This window comes from Bicyclus anynana, chromosome 12 (assembly GCF_947172395.1).
Source record: "Bicyclus anynana chromosome 12, ilBicAnyn1.1, whole genome shotgun sequence".
NCBI classification, from domain to species: Eukaryota; Metazoa; Arthropoda; class Insecta; order Lepidoptera; family Nymphalidae; genus Bicyclus; species Bicyclus anynana.
In genome coordinates, this window is record NC_069094.1 from 2,838,991 (window position 1) to 2,857,383 (window position 18,393).

The window sequence follows — 18,393 nt, forward strand, 5'->3', positions numbered from 1 at the left end:
GTAAAAGTATTTCCGTAATATCTGTTCCACGCCTTTGTATTTTTTTTTGTAAATTGAGAATCTGTAAGGTCAGATCTTTGTGTTTTTGAGAAGCTGATTATCAGTTTGTGCTTTTACCTTATCAGAAGGTAAGTCTTCTTCTTAAAGTGCTTCTCCAGTTTGTAGGTCTGCGGTCAGTTGTTTTAAATTCCTCCCCCTCCTCTGCTTCGTTTCGGATGGAGTAGATTCGAATCCTGTCCAGGTCATGCACCTCCAAGTGCATTTTAAGAAATTAAATATCACGTACCTCAAACGGTGAAGGAAAAACATCGTGAGAAAACACATGACAATCTAGGTGTGAAGTCTGCAAATCCGCATTGGGCCAGAGTGGTGGAATATTGGCCTAACCCCTCTCATTCTGTGAGGGCACTTGAGCTCAGCAGAGATCCAAATATGGGTTTACAATGATGATGAGTTTGTTGTGGGCTCTTCTCAAACCAAGGCGCGTTTGGAACCCTCGTAACTTTAATCTCGTAACTTTAATTTTAAGTTTTCGTCTATTATTACCACCATTAGATTAAATTAAATTTTGACATATACCTGACCTTTCACAAGTGCTTGTAAACTAAGCCTAATTGAAATAAATGAATTTTGATTTGATTTGATTTGATGATGATGATATCTTCCCTAGATATAGATATAAGTACAGTGGGCATTTATGGAGCTTAGGCCATGTATTTGAGAGCCAGAAGGTTTCAATGGTACATACGTCAGGAATAATAGGATATCATGTCCTTTGTTGAGGTGTAAGCTTTCATACTCTTTGTTTCATACTGCCATCTCTGGTGTCATACAATACTTAGCTAGCTTACATACAAGATCTTACCAAGTTGTCGTAGTTCAATCTAGCCACGTTAGATGGCGCACTGAGAGTTGTTCGCAAACACGCAATAATATAGACATCTAGATAGGGATCCCTTGGACAACATTTAGAATTAACGTTTTAATTCTCAAGGAAAACGGAAAAGGAAGTCTTTGTATTTTAGAATTAAAACTATCATGAGTGTTATTCATATTAATTGACTAGGTACGCCTGACTAGTTTCGAACCCATACGGGGCCCTTAGTCATGAGCTGGTTCTTGCAACGTGGCACGATCCAAACTGATTCGAAACTAGTCGGGCATACTCCGACGTGAGTTTTAGCCGTTTTTCATAATCAATGACTTTGTATGTCCGTACTTTGACGGATATTGAAGTTCTTTACCCATATCTCCAAAAATTAGGCTTTATACATATTTATGCGTCATGTTGATGGATACAAACGTCAGTTTGTTGGACGCAGGGTCGTATCTACCGCCGTATTAGCCGTATCAAAGATACGAGGTCCCAGGACTACCGGGGGCTTAATGCCTTATGTACCTACGCAGAAGCACATTACAATGAATAATAATAATTAGGTACAGAATTACACCGGAATTATTGGCGTTTTTCTAATAAGATTAAAGGAATTTCTAAATGGCAAAGGCAACAGGCAATGAGGCTTAATAGGAATATCTACCCCTCAGGTTGATTAACCAGTCCGTCAATAAATTATTTTAGAAAAATCCAATTCAAAAGTCAACGTCTCAGAGAATAATGCCCATAAACAGTTGATCTGTCTGCTAGATCGACTCTGTCAGAGCGTCTGTGCTCGCCTAAAATCCCATGTGATATTAATAGAGAAAATAAAATAATTTTCGATTTATTTATTAATTTATTTACACGAAATAGTAAATACTTATATGTAAGAACATAAATAATAGTTAAGTAAATCTAAATTATCTGAGCGAATTTTTATGTACAATTAAGAACATCTTTACAATTTTTAACAGTAAGTAAGTACTAATAGATAGATACACAATTATTATAATACTGTATTACAAATGATAGATAAGTTACTCTTATAGTTTTGAAATTTTATATTGAATACTAGAACTGAGATGGTAATTCTATGAGTATACCCGAGTATGAGCTTGCACGTGTTATGCTAAGACATAACAATTATGCACTAAAATATATCTCGCACAGGCATGACTTTTCTGGCCGTTCGTTATTAATTCTATGTATTACATATAAATAAAATTGTAACATTGAACAAAAGCAGACATTATTTTGCGGCAGTTTATTAGGTAATATATTGATTTCTTTTATTATTTTCCGAAAAACCGACGAATCTAAGCGACAACGTCACCCTGATTCGACAGAAACCACCTGAAAATCCGAAGATTCCTCAGTGAAATCAATCAAAATTAATTTAGAATTTTATTTATAATTTAACTCCTTCTATTGTGAAACACTATAAATACTTAAATAAATTATATAGTTAAGATGTAAAAGTTAATCATTCACCACCAGAAAATGAATTTTAACCTAGGTAGGTAATAGGTATTACTTTAACTAGTGGCCTGTCTCGACTTTGCCCGGGTTCAAATATCGTACTCGGGCAATGCCGTCAATTAAGAACATTTAATATGAACAATTCTAAAGTAGAGAACTACTCTTCTTCTTTAATCTTTCAAATGGGTGAAAGAATTTTTCAAATAGGCACAGAACGTTCTTTATCATTAATTATTTTATTATAAAAATTACCGAAATTATAACATGAAGAACTCAAGCAAAATTGCATTGATTTCTAATCATCCTAAAAAAAGATGAAGTTCTTATAATATTTTTGGTTCCGATTTCATTTCAATTCAATGATAAACTATATAGTACAAAATACCGAAATATGTTACAAGGACGTATACATTACAGTTTATTGCTTATTCTAAGAGCACCCATATATTACAAACTTCTAAAAGACTAAAATGAAACCTTTGATCATTTTAAACTACATAGATGATTAATGTAAGTAAATGATAAGCGATGAAATGACACGATAATAATAACAGATGATATACCTAAGTAATGTGAAATGAACGATTGAATCAAGTAACTTGAAGGTATATGCTCACGGACAGAAATTTAAATTCTCGAATGACGAAATTGGATTTATCGAAAAGATTTTTACCAGTGAAAACAATTTTCAGAAGTGTAAACTGTTGTAACTGAACAAACCAATATGTTGATCTAAATTTAGCCTAAGTTAGGATGATGATGACAAATTAATTTAAACTTAAAGCAATCAGTACCTATGGAGGTTAAAACAAGCAACATGTATCCATAATGTATAAAGACGTATTAAAATTATTGAACAAAGTATTGAAGAAGTAATTAATGAGTGATTATTATTTGTCACTGAAGTAAAAGAGTTCAAAGAAGAGAAAGCTTTAAATTAGGTATCCATAACTATTTTATTGACAAGTGAATTTAGCGTAAATGGTATGAGTAGTGACTCACAGTACAAAGGTTAATTCATTCTTTACCCTTATATGTAAACCAATACATATTACTAAATTTAGGCTTAAAAATCACTTCCTTAATGAGTCAATCATTTAGTTTGTAATGTATGGTGCGGTTGATGGTAATAAATTAGGTTTATTTACAAACTACACCGGGTAGTGTTGAAGTTGTTCCCCGTTGATCACGGCTCCGTAGATAGGGGTCTCTGAAAACAGAAATAAAGCCTTTATGAAACATTGAAACATATGGAGCTTTTATAATCCTTGAAGAATAATTGAGTTCTTTTGTACAATATTTATACAGCAGGCAACCATCTAAGACATTGTTATAACTCTTCATCATCATCATTAGCAACCCATATTCGTCACACTGTTGAATACGAGTCTCCTCTCAGAATGAGAAGGGTTAGGTCAATAATCCACGCTGGCTCAAAGCGGATTGGTAGACTTCACACACCTAGATAATTGAGAAAATTCTCTGGTATGCAGGTTTCCTCACGATGTTTCCCTTCACCGTTTGAGACACGTGATATTTAATTATTGTTATAACTCAATTAATGAAAATTTGTCGTTATTAAACCGATATTTATTTTCTGTTCAGTCAAAAAGTACCTTAGTAATAATTTATGGATTTGTATGAAGTCTATTAACTAAAGATTTTCAAGGAAACAGTCTATGATACATTCTTGTAAAACATACAATATTTTCCTGTAAAAGCAATGAAATGAGTCATAAATTCAATCACATTATTTACAGCTTTTAGCCATTTGGTACAATATACATATACGTAGTTAGGTATAGACAACATATACGATGATACCAAAAACGCCTGTTTTAAACGGTGTTTAATTAAATCAGTTGTCACCTTTCCATTGATATAAAAGGGTGGCAATGCTGAATAGTCCAGGATCCAGATTTTTTTTTCCAATTGGTTACTAGTCCGAGTATCAAGCAAATTTTCCGTGTTTCAAATCATCATCATGATTGATGAGACGCCCAACTTTATCTACACAAAAGCTCTCGAATGTTGTAACTAACCTCGTTATCCACTTATTGAGAGGAGTCACTTAAAATTTTTATAACTAGCATTTTTTTACTATTGTTTAATTAATCACTTAATTTAAACTCAGAATTTACTCCCTGCCCTATTTTGCTATTTACATTACTGTTAACTCTGAGAATTTTGGTGAAGGAAAAACGATAAGCTACTCTTGGACGGTTAGCTTGTAGTCAATTGTAGAAATTTTCGCGGGATCCTGGATTTCAACATGTTTTAACACCGTGTGATAACAACTGTACTATTATTGTAATAACTGTATTATTATTGTAAGTAAAGTGTTAGTTATGACAGTCATAGTAAGTATTGTAAGTAAAGTCTTAGTTATGGCAGTCATAGTAAGTCAATAAGTCATGTTAGAATACAGTTTGATGTCACATGAAATTATGTATAGTCACCCGTATTCATAAACAAACCCAATGAAAAAGAATATTTAAAAAAAACGATTGTCATTTTAGCATTGATCTTACATCAATTTTTTTTTCTGAGGATTATTTCCATGAATTGATTGGATAAAAGGCTCCGGACACGGTTGATTAACATCATATTTTTAAAGCCGTAGCACTAAGCGATTGAACAATGGATTAAGCTTTAATTTTTCTAATATAACGGAATTTCTATAAGTATCAACATTAATACTGAAACTATTCTATAAAGGAATGTTTTTCAGTACGGATGACTATAATGAGTAAAAAGTCAATAATAGTCTGTTTCAGTTTGAGTCGCTAAAGTCAACATACCTCGCTGGTCAGTCAAGAGTCATTTGTCACACTTGAACGATCCTGTTGCCTCGGAGTATGAATTTAATTTCCTTTTTTCTCCTAGTGTTTTCTTTACTTTCCGTCTCGTTCTTTGGTTTAGTAGTCGTTGTCGTAGTTGTTCTAATCGTAGTCGATGTACTCGTAGTCGTCAATGGGTCTGGCAATAGTTCAGCCGGAAGCACGCCAATCTCATTATCATTCACAACTGGAGTCGGTAATAGTGATACTACGCCCTTCTTAAGTAATTCTGCATACTTTTTGTTAAAAGTTGGCAGTTCTTCTGAAGATCTCTGGTTTTCATTCAAATACGCGTTGACTTTAGCAATATTGGCGTTTATTTTTTGGATTTTCGCTGATGTCAAACCTTCGTGTTTGTGAACAGTAGGGACTACGGAATGCTTGGATGAGGCGTAGTCGTAAGAGTATGTATGTCTTGGATCGTAGTCGTTGTAAGACTCTGCCATAGCTGGTTCACCGTATGAATTAACAGCACCCCATGACATTGGTTTAAAAGGTGGGTATGGCTGGGGTGGTGGAGGCATTTGGTCGATTATAGCCGTATCTTCTGCGTGGATTGGTGCCGCCGATGAGAATACATCTTTGACTGCACTAAATACTGTGTTCAGTATCGAAGGCGGTGGTTCTAGTGGGGTGTATCCTTGATGTTGGTGGTGGTTATCGCTGGTGACGTCACCAACTGGTGTCAGTATCACGAGACCAGCGTGCAGACCGTTCAGTTTGCCCCTCCCTGTCTCAGAGAAATGTCAATCGAGCATAAGTTACGTCATCCGTCAGTACATGTATTTAATAGGTTACACAATAACGTCAAATCGGATTTATTACCTCCTTTCTAATGCAATAATGATCATCATTATCATTATGACACTATATATAGGAACATCGTTTTTACATTAATGAGCTTAACCTATGTAATTATATTCTATGGTTAACGTAAAGGTACGTTGCAAAATATTATGTAAAGCCAGCTGTAAAATGCGTCATCCTATAGCGTTGAACATATAGTAGGTAAGGTATGATAACCTTAGTCATTATTTTGTAGAAACTGACACGGATAACAAAACCACAGACAGATTAAAATTAGAAGTATTAATGGTAACAATGTGCATAATGAAGTTATGTGCTCGTTAAATTTAGACGAATGTATGATAACTGCATGATGAATACGCTAATCATCCATGCTTCCAAAAATTCCAACAGGTCCTATTATAATACAAGGAAAAATAATGCAGGTACGTTATAAATAATTTAATGTTTAATGTTTCTAAAATAATTTTAATTAATGCAGCGTCAGTAACTCAGACAAAATAGAATTCAGGATTTTTATCAAGCAGCATCTAATTAATAATATTATCTCAATAAATATTTTTTATGAAAGCGTTTAATAAAATGCTATTAAATAACTTACAATTGTTAGATACATATTTTTTAGAATTCAATAAGATAAAATAACGTTATTAACGTTAATAATTAGGTTTTTAAAAGTGAACTTTTGATAATAAGTAGGTATAGACTAATACTGCATTCTACTTTTCAAATCATAGACATAGTAACTTTTTTTTAACTAAACACATCCTAATGTACTTAGATCTACGAGTATGAATAGGTTTGATTTAATTTATTCTTTTCAAACAAATACAGTACTTTCTACTTAAATACATAAATTATTAATAATAATATGTTTTAATTAAACGTATAGTTGAGCAATGCATTACCAGATCTAGAAATACGTAGTTATGAAGTCATCTATATTTCTTAGAAGACATAGAGGTACAGCGTGCGATACGTATGTTTATTAGTTTATTTTCCGTAATAGCGGAGTAAGCAACAACTAACAGAGTGATGTCTTCTGCACCTTTCACAAATTCTTCCGGCCAGTAAGGTGTTACGCAAGGCGGTCCTATCTGTTAACTACTTTTCAAAACACTCGTCCATTGAACGACTGAACCGTGTCACCCGGCACAAATTCAATACGATACCTATAAATTAAATGCGATACGTAACAAATTTTGTGGGTTATTGGTGCAGATATACATATTTATATAGACAATGTTAGTGGCTCACTTAAAAGTGACATAATGGCTGTTGAAGATTAAATAATACTGTTCAATGTGTCTTTTTTCAGTGAACCAAGTCGTGATCTATTCAAGTGGGGCAATTGAGACTATTAGCCTTATTGAAGAGTAATTTATTTTTTACTTTAAGGTGGATTATGTAGATAAAAGTAGTTATAACAGATCTTAATACAGAAATAACATTATGTAATGTGTTAACGACATCTAACGCAGTTATACATACTCCTACGCTTATTCATAAGTATAAAACGTAACATAAACCACCCTATGTTAAATTACGTACAGCTAAACAATTTAGCGCATCTGCATAATGCCACGCAAAAATAAATAATTAACAGTCAGGGTTGAATAACCCTCCGAGCATGGCATAAAGTATACTATTATCTATACCAATATTATAAAGTAAGTTTATTTGTTTGTTTGAACGTGCTAATCTCAGGAACTACTAGTCTGATTTGAAAAATTGTTTCTGTGTTAGATAGCCCATTTATCGTTGAGAGCTACAGGCTATATATTATCACCGGATTCTTACAGGAACGGAAACCACGCGGGTGAAACCGTGTGGTGTCAGTTAGTCGTAATATAACATCAATCAGATTACAGTAACGATAGAATTAGTCTACATAAAGTATTTCAGCTCGATAAGTCTTGAATGCTTCTATGGATTGTGAAATTTTGCAACTCTATAATAATTTTAACATCATCATCATTTACAACCCGTATTCGACTCACTGTAGAGCACGAATCTACTCTCAGAATGAAAGGGGTAAGGCTAGTAGTCTACCACGCTGGTCCAATGCGGATTGGCAGACTTTACACAGGTATAGAATGAAGAAAATTCTCAGGTATGTAGGTTTCCTCACGAAGTTTTTCCTTCACTGATTGAGATACGTGATATTGAATTTCATAAAATCCACTTATCTAAAAAGTAAAAAGACCCGTCCGTGGACGTCATGCTCCGGGCCGGATTCGAAGCTAAGCCCTCCGAAACGAAGGCAGAGGTTTTATCTACTGCGTTTATCATGGTTCTAATAAATATTAATTCTATACTGCTTCAACTATTATAGCTACTGCTATTACTATTGTTCTAAAAGGGGTTTCTTCGACCCCTTACGATTGTTTAATATGCTCTTTGCAACATGTGTTTTCGCACATTGCGCAAAACACCCTAAATTTTTACATAACAATAACAAGTTGTCATCGTACGTACGTAATGTCCTGTGAAAATGAGCACAACACCGACGTTGTATCAATTCGCGAAACTCAAAATGCTTATGGCATAACAAAATTTCCATAGAGGGTTTTGTAATGACAACATTGGATGTGTCTATTAGCTTTGTTTACGTTACGCTGTGGTGTTATTTAATTATTATTAATACCACAGAGCAGAAAAATCGCTAAAGCAATGCTAATAATTGCTTGAAAAAAAGATATGCATTGCTTTTAATTGGTGGTGATATTTTGACAAAAGTCTAAAATGTATTCATCCTAACGAGTTTTAGTGTGGCCGTGAAATTGCTTGTTGACCTAGATACGATTTTTTTGTAAAGATGATGAGGATTTTATTAATTTAAGTGTAAATGCATATAAAGTTGCATATTTCGAAAGTTCCAATTTGTTTTCATTTACATAAATTATTTTGTTGATGACTTTTGTTTACTTAAAATCTTATAGATACGCTAGGGCTAGAAGATAGGTAAATCCTATTCAGATTCACATTCTTTATTTATTTTATATGTTTAAAATTGGTGAGTACTATATTATACTCTTGAGCAATAATTACGTAACAGTAGATACTGGACATTATGTTCCAGAGTGCTTGTTGAAATCAGGGAAGTGAGAACATTATATTTGTTGGCACGAAAGTATTGCATCATATAAGGAAGGTGTGCAAAGAGATAGGCAAACAGAGAGGTCTTAACTTAACGCGTAACTTGGGTGCTTTGAGGGTACACGGCAATTAACTTTAGTGTCACAACTCACAGTATTTAGCAGCATAACTTTTACATTTAAGTAGTTTTTTGATATAAGAAACACATACGACGGAAGTGAAAATTAATCAGAGCACGAATCCATAAATTATAATATATAGTTTAAAGTATTATAATTCGTCTTCGGATAATTAAAATTGTAATATAACGGAATCTGTACCTTACGTTAACAACCTCTGAACCAATTAAAAAAAAATCTATTCTCGTGGTTGTTAGATAAATGCTTTTATTTAGTAAATTAATTTTTATAGTAATGTAGATGTTATTTGCTCCTAGAATATTTTTATTCTTTGCATCTCATCTATCTCTGGCATAGAGATGGTCGAATAAATTAAAATTTTTGATGTATTCAGCAATTTAAGAATGTTTGATATATAAGAAAATTTTAATTTGAAGTTTTGGATTTTTGTAGCTTATGTTATTTGCATATAAAATTATGGATTATCTAGCTTACTCGTAACTTTATAACTTTGTATGTACAATTCACTTTTTAGAAGGTGAAATGTTTGTTAATTTATGTCCGTCTTGAAAGCTTCAATTTCCGGTTTGTTTGTAGGAAATTATCGTTTCTAATGGCTTGAGATTTATACTTTCGTTATCTAACGTGTATATATTTCGATTCCCACAAAAGCTGTTTTGAACACTTAGTGTTTAAAATGTTTAAAGAGCGATGCGGACTATAGCAATAAATTTCCATCGGTTCAAACGATAATGAAAATATTGTGGATGATTTTAAAATTAAAGGGTTTGAAAATTGAAGATGTTCATTATAAATACACTTCGCTGATTTACAATTAAAAAACGTGAAAGCTTAAAATTAATATGAAATAGCATTAATGTTGTGACCTACTAAGAGTTTTATAAAGTTTTATACATCTTTTAACAGTTACGTGCGTGTATTAACTTCTGATTCACTATGCGATTGTGGGTCAACCGGACCGATGACATAATTCACTTTCACTGAAATCACCGGGTTCACAAGTGATTCGGTTACACTCAGTAGAACTGTCGGTCTCCCTGGCTTCCTAGGTATTCGTTCGAATGAGAAAGGAGGAAAGTACCTATACAATTGATGATATAAATCTAGGTCATTTTAAACCTCTGGGTTCCTTTTGATTATATAATATAATTGATTAAGTTCATAATGGCTTGTATTATAAAACAATCAGAGTTTATTACATTAAAAGTAACCTGTGTCCTTAATGACTTGATGATTTAATTTAATCGTAAATTATCTTAAATTAAGTTTTTACTTTAATCAAGATAGCAATACTAAAACAGTTATAGTAGGTGACAGAACGATTAATTCTGTAAGTACTACTAAATTAGCCTTTAGAACTATTCATAAAAACTATGTAGGTAGTTGTTCTTCATTCAAATTGCGATTATAAAAGAGAAGTTCTGAATAGTAACCTTATAAGTCTGATAGTTAGCATCTATATAAACTTTTTAGGCCACAAATTACAAAATAATACAATAAAATTACGTAATTTCCCGCTTATTGTTTTGTCAAATAAATAGTGCTGTCTGAACCAAAGCCAAATGTTACGTTAACGAATGCCGGTTTTCGTTTAAAAACGAAAGTAGACGATTATGCTAATAAGGCGAACAGTCAGTTTTTGGAACAACAAGAAATACAACTTAAGTGTATTTAATACATTGACCATCAAAATTTAAAATCTACATTATCCTATTTCCATATCTTAAGCGGAATATACAATCTACTGAAAGATTTAAAAACATCTTAAGACAAATTTTTGTGTATGCAGCAAAGAATGTATTGTGGTAGGTACTTCTTCAAATTATATATGTACATCAATTAATAATCTGAAAATGTTATCTTAAAAACCAAAAATGGTAATATACATTATGAAACGATCACATGATTATTTACAGTAAAGAAAATATAGCATCGGAAAAGCAAATTCACAGAGCATAGACATTTTGACCACAAGAGCAGGTCTTACCACAGGTAGTCTATTAAATCGTAATTCTGAAACAGAAGCTCTTCCGATGGGATTGGTATCGAGTGAATTGGCTCTGATATCACGTCTTCGTGTACTACTGATGACATCACTATATATTCTGAAAAGTAAAGGTAATCTAGTACATTTAAACATAAAAGCTAAATGTACTTAATTTTGACTAACCACTTTCATTTTCATAATCCTCTGTAATATGTTCTAGTCAATAATTTATCGTGTTTCACTTTGATGAATTTGTAAAAGAATGAAATAAGTTATTTTTCAGCAGTATGAGTAAGGTTTCATTACTTACTATTTTCAAAACTAATATTATGTTTCATTTAAATACTCCAAGATTTTACATCTTTACAGGTCATGTATTACTAAATCATTATATAAATTGCTTGTCCCCAAATCGTGAATAGATAAACAAAATTTCGTCATAGTTTAATAAAGATATAACTTTATAGGTATTTCTTCATATGTTAATTATAATATCAATCTTGATTGTCTACTGCCATAATATTTTTTATTTCATTTTACTTATATTATAGTCATTTCTTTGAACAGTATATATTTGGACGTTATGTCATAATTTAAATTTCTTTTCCATTTACCTATATTTACTGGCCTGTGACTCTATATTATTTAAATAATGCTTTGGTCTAGTTTATATAGTTATTTATGTGATTTCTATACATATATACGTTATTTCCACATTATTTCTTAGTTTTTTTTCTATTGCAACACCTTTTCAACGCATTATTAACTTCGTAGTTTTTATCTATACTAATATTATAAAGAGGTAAAGTTTGTAAGTTTGTAAGTTTGTCACATTTTTGAAATGGGGTAATCTTCGGAACTACTAGTCCGATTTCAAAAACCAGTAGAATGCTACATTATCGGGGAGTGCTATAGGCTATATTTTATATTAGTATGATAGATATTCGCCGAGTTGACACAGTTTTTGTCACACAGGTCGGACCGAAAATCCTCTCAAGCATACTTTTTCGCATGCGCTGCCTTAACCATTGTGTAAAATTGAAATTAATGTATGGAGGCTTTATGTATCTTTAAAAGTTCTACAAAAAAGTCCGCGACACCATATATCTATCTTCTATATATTAGCAGATATAGTACCTTTTGTTTTAAAAATTATAAATTTTATATACTTAGGTTTGCGTCATTATTTATACTACTTAACTTAAATCCTTATCAAAATAAATTATTTAATAATCACAAGGATATTATGGAAATAAGATTTGCCCTTTATAGTATGTTAATTAGTTAAATAGTTTCGGAGATAATACAAAATTTCTAAAAGACGAATTACGTAGTTCCCGTTCCTGTGTGAATATGGGAATCAAACATAGCCTATGACGCTCGCAAATAATGTAGCTTTCTATTGGTAAAACAATCTTTCAAATCAGTCCAGTAGATCCAAAGAGGGCAGGGTAGGGGAGTGTATGCCTAGGTTAGGGGTAGGTTAGGCCCACCCCTATCCTAGAGGTAGGGAAAGGGAAGTTTACGGGTAGGGTAGGGTACGGGTAGGTTAGGGGTAGGATACCATAATACGTAGAAGGATACTTTGTATCGCGAAAACAAAATCAGAAATGGGTGAAGTAGGGGTAGAAAGTTTGTACGTAAAGTCCTTAATTTTTCTAGGTACATTTGTAAATGTAAAATGATATGTGGACTATTTATTAGGTATAAGTTATAAAACTTATGAAATAGGGGTTGAAAGTTGACATCGATTTTTACGCGGACGAAGTCGCGGGCGTCCGCTAGTGATTTATATTTCAGTAACGTTATTTAAATCGTTTAAATTTTATTTTTTTTAATATAGGTACTTTTGCAAGAAATGAGTTTTATATTAACAATGGATCTAAAGAAATCTTCAACAATAGATCTATATAAATCCCAACGTTCCCAGCATTAATGATAATTTTTCCCACAATCAAGTCTCGTGTCGTGTCCAGGTCAAAATCCTTTACTTAAAAGTTACATAATCCTCTGTAATTTAATCGACTACACAAATTGTTCAACTTTAACCTAATCTCACGCAAGTATGAATTTGTTCTACATTTGAATCAATGCAATGTATTGTGTAATCTAGTTTAAAAAATGTTATATGATATTTAGACAAAAATCATACGCATCGTTATATCTAGTTTATGAAAAAAATAGTTTCACTAAGCTGCTAACTTTGTGGAATTTATAATCTATGAACAAAATAAAAAGAATAAAAGATAACAGATTTTTAAGTAAATAAAAAATCAGTATTAAGGATTTAAGAGTATATATTGCAAAATAGATGATGATTATATTATTCGAATCTCCCGTCTCTTGAACTTAAATTGAAAGCGGAAAAACTGGTTCCGCATGATCCAATTTTCATAATTCAAATTTAATAAATCATTCTCTCATATTTTTATCTTTGTAGCATTGTTGGATGACCTCAATTACAATAATTTTATTATTTTTACCACTTTCGCTATATTTTCTCGCTTGATGTTAATTGAGATAAGTGTTTAATTACGGAAACGTATAAAATTAAATTTAAAATGCACACGGTTGTCTGTTTACTTTTATAACTAAATTATACATATTGTTACCATTTTTATCTAATTTATTTAATACTGAACTAAGTAGAGCGTACGTATATAAAAATATATTTTTTGGTAATTTTTTGCCATTATTATGCTTCACAACTACGTATATCAAAAATTTTATTTCATCTCATTTTTTTTGAAATCTTAGTACCTACTATTACGACGCTTTTAGGTTATGAGAGATTATGCATGTGAATTCTATTACTTTTTATATTAGTATTATCGTAATGGACTTTTCATTAAAAACTAAGTTGAATGTTTGAAATATCTTAAATTTTATTACCTGAGAAATATCAACCTCCTATAAATAACTTAATATTTTCACATACAGAAAAGAAATTAACTAAAACGTAGATGATGAATTGATGAATTGGCTGCATTCACAAAAAATAGGTTCAGTGTCTATTTTGTTTTTTATATGAAGCAGCCTATGATAAAACGCGCTCCCTATAAGAAGTCTATTTTGTTACTCTTAGAGGATACCAACCATTTTATTAGGCCCAGCACGTTACAGAAAAAAAAGTTGCCACATCCTTAATTTTACAATTAATCAAAATCTCTTTTTGGAAATAGGTATGTATTTTTTGCCGAAATCGCTTTATAATGCCTTTAATAATACTTGCCCATATCTTGATTATGCAATTGTCAATCAAATTGAAATTAATCCACTCTAAAACTGATATTGTTATTTAATAAATGACACTAATTTGGACATTGTAACGGTTAATCAAATCTGGGCCCACCAATGTATGATAATAATCGGTCTCCTTTATTCTCACTGCCTACTAGGACACCGTTATCTATACTAATATTATAAGGAGGAAAGAATTGTATGTTTGTTTGCATTGAACTGGTTTGAAAAATTCTTTCACTGTTGAGAAGCTATACTATCTCCGAGTGCTTTAAGCCATATTTTATCCCCGTATTCTTAGGGAACTCGCGCGGCGTCTGCTAGTTTTCTATAATTAAGTGCTTGTCTGTAATGTTTTCACACACTCTCTGGTGATCGGTTGATCACTCGGTTAACCACTTCCTGTTGGTTGAACACTGTAGGTATCTATTAATACCATTGTGGCACGCACAAATGTAGCACCCAAGTGCAATTTACTTCCTCTTGTCCGAGGCTTGTATTTATAGACTAATCTATTGACAGCCTAGGCTGTTGACATAAACTACATTGTCATACCATCTAACTGCGCAGGGTACTTGTGTGCAGCGAAGCCCGTGGGTGCAGACGGTCCGGTGTGAGCGTAGTGCGCTGGTGCGGTGGCGCCGTAAGCGCTCGGTGGACCATACTCGATGTGTGTGGGCGGTGGACCGTACACTGCTGTAGCTGGAAATCATAGCATCCTATATTAGGTTCAGATGTAATAAAAGCAGGTATAAAAGAATTTTGTTCTAATTACTAGCTGACCCGGCAAACATACGTACGTAGATTTAAAAAATCCTAATAATTATGCTGAAACATATGAGTAAAATGCTTGCAGCACATCAAATTTGCTAACAAAAGAATAAATAATTGACAATAATAGTAAATTCTTAACAGTCAAAAAATTGATAAATTCGTTTAGTTCAAATAAGCTTACTTTATAACTTTTAAAATTTCAAGTCAAGTTTGGCTATATATTAGTAAGCAATTCTATCAAGGTATGTTGACGGCCTCCGTGGCGCAGTGGTATGCGCGGTGGATTTACAAGACAAAGGTCCTGGGTTCGATCCCCAGCTGGGCCGATTGAGATTTTCTTAATTTGTCCAGGTCTGGCTGGTGGGAGGCTTCGGCCATGGCTAGTTACCACCCTATCGTCAAAGACGTACCGCCAAGCGATTTAGCGTTCCGGTACAATACCGTGTAGAAACCGAAAGAGGTGTGGATTTTCATCCTCCTCCTAACAAGTTAGCCCGCTTCCATCTTAGACTGCATCATCACTTACCATCAGGTGAGATTGTAGTCAAGGGCTAACTTGTAAAGAATAAAAAAAAAAATCACCGGTTTGGAAGATACGTTCTGCCGAGAATAACTAGCAATAAACGTAACAGTTGCTTTATTAAAATCATTCTTTACAATATTTATATTTTACATAAAATAATTAGTTCTACTAATGTGAAGATGAAAACCGATGTAATAGCATCCAAGCATCTTTATGATTATAAATTCATGAAGTTAAGTATTGTTAATATTGTATTGTGAATACCTACACAAGAATATGAAAATTACATTAGAAATTAAGGAAAGCGATGAAAGAAAGGGACGATGGAAGACACTACAATAAAATAGTTCCCACAATAACCGTTATTAAAGAAACTGATGGAACTACCATGTTAATGAGCCACCGATGATCGTTACACATATCAATCACATCAGTATAAAACAATTCAACATCAGCCCCTGCATTCTGTATAGTTGCAGCGGTGTGTCATCGCTCATTTCCATGGCAACGTTGTTCGTGACATATTTTTGGAATCCCATAGAAATAAAGTTCAAATTCTAATAAAACTTGTTGTAAGCGAATATTACATCGACGAGTATTAAATAGCGGAATCACACCCCAGTATAGTCAATTTAATCCGGGAAGTCCGCTTGTATTTGTATGACTGACCAAGAACGTTTGTATCAACGTGCATCATCACTGTCATTATATCCAAAGTAAAATTATTATCTTCAGAAATATAAGCGGTTAACGCTTCTGTTTGCCGGTAGACGATAGCTTATTGGTTGCTTCCGTAACTGTACTAGCCAATGGGCTGAAGTTGTCAAGTAGAATAAGTCAAAGAGAAGCTTATCTGAATCCGTTAGTTCCATAAAATGTTATATGCTCAAACCATTAACAAATGTTAATAACAAATACATGTTTGTTATTTACATGCAAAGTATTATGGATATTTCATAATATATTATTAGTAATGCTAACATGAAGTTTTATAGTATTTAGTAGTTAAATTCGGCAAAAGGTTTTTTTATTACATTGAATGACAATCGATATTTTATTACAATGCAAACTAAGATTTATAACTCAATTTGAGTTGTAAATCTTAGTTAAGACATGAGCTTGCATGCTAATACGGTTGTAAATGATCACTGTGAAAATCGAGCCATTCTGAATGATGATGTAATTGTTAAATGTAAACTGTGTGAATTTAGATAACCAAGCTAATAGTTATATTTAGTTTTATTAGTTAAGCATTAAACAAAATCGCATAAGACTAAAAAAATAGAATTTAATTGTTGTTACGGTTATATGGATAGTAAAAAGTCTGGTGATAAATCAAAGAAGTCGATCGCATAAGAAGGAATCACAAATAAAGGTGCATTTCATTAGATTCCTTTACAGTAATTGATTATTTTGTGTTAGAATGTATTTATATAAATTGAGTATAGAGATAAATAACGATCAAACATTGTTTTTGGTTGGTGGGAGGCTTCGGCCGTCGCTAGTTACCACCCTACCGGCAAAGACGTACCGTCAAGCGATTTAGCGTTCCGGTACGATGCCTTGTAGAAACCGAAAGGGGTGTGGATTTTCATCCTAACCTAACCCAACAAGTTTGCCCGCTTCCATCTTAGACTGCATCATCACTTACCATCAGGTGAGATTGTAGTCAAGGGCTAACTTGTAAAGAATAAAAAAAAAAAAATACTCACAGACTGGTTTCTTTGGACTCAAAGCTGCTGAGCTGACGATTTTCTTTCCAATGTTGCTGACAGCATCGCCCTTTGAAGATATCACTTTGCCTAATGTGGCTGCCAGGGCTCCACCTCCCTTAATAAGTTGCCCTTTCAGGATGGTTACACCACCGGTGATGGCTTTTACGGCTTGGAAGAGAGTGTATAGGATAGATTTTTTTAAGCCCCAGTAATCCACTTTTTCGCTTTGCTGTAAAATAAACAATTTTGTACACATCAAAAATTTTAGTATTTGTTATTCACGAGTATTTTGAGCAATTTTTTATCTATCATGTATCTTAAGATTATGTTCATGTGGATAAGATAGATCAGTTTAAAATTTGTCCTCGGGGTCATGGATGGATAAAAAGTTAATTATTTAAAAGTCTTTATTAATTTGTTCATTTTGATTAATGTTCATTGTTTTTTTATTTTATTTTCTTCTTTTGTTTGGTCTTGTCAAGAAACTATGAGAGCTCTAAAATTAACTACGAAATAAGTTGGTAAGGCTGTGTGAACTGACATTATCCTAGAATAAGAAGAAAACGATTTGATTTTATATTTTATTTTAAAAATTCCAGTAGCTCCACGATTTAACAAGTTTTTGAAAATAATCAATATCCATCTTTCCCATTAAATGTACTGTTTATTGAGATATATCATATCAAAAGATTGTAGGTACCAGGTCCTGTAGCCATATGCCACGTCGATTCTCCTTCTACAAACGCAAACGCTTCGAAAACTAAGAAAACGTATGGACAGGACAGATCCGATTGATAACTTAATCACGTGACCTGTCTATAGCAAATGTCATTCCCATGCATTTTTTTAATTTTCAAAGCGTTTGCGATTTGAGACTCGACGCGACTAGTTTATGGAGACGTAGCAGTTTTT

General features: G+C 32.8%; 1 protein-coding gene across 2 annotated transcripts in view; it reads right to left on the reverse strand.

Annotated features, from left to right (window-relative positions):
• Window positions 1-1,713: 1,713 nt before the first annotated feature.
• Window positions 1,714-18,393, reverse strand: part of LOC112046259 (uncharacterized) — a 36,819-nt gene continuing 20,139 nt past the window's right edge. The window contains exons 4-7 of one of the 2 annotated variants that reach the window (XM_052884673.1): window positions 17,479-17,710; window positions 15,025-15,171; window positions 5,158-5,926; window positions 1,714-3,566 (exon numbers count right to left, since the gene is read on the reverse strand). In XM_052884673.1, coding sequence (XP_052740633.1) covers window positions 5,184-5,926; window positions 15,025-15,171; window positions 17,479-17,710 — 1,122 coding nt within the window. In that variant the 3' untranslated portion in view covers window positions 1,714-3,566; window positions 5,158-5,183. The remainder of the gene's footprint in view (window positions 3,567-5,157; window positions 5,927-15,024; window positions 15,172-17,478; window positions 17,711-18,393) is intronic. The other variant, XM_052884674.1, reaches the window with a different exon arrangement.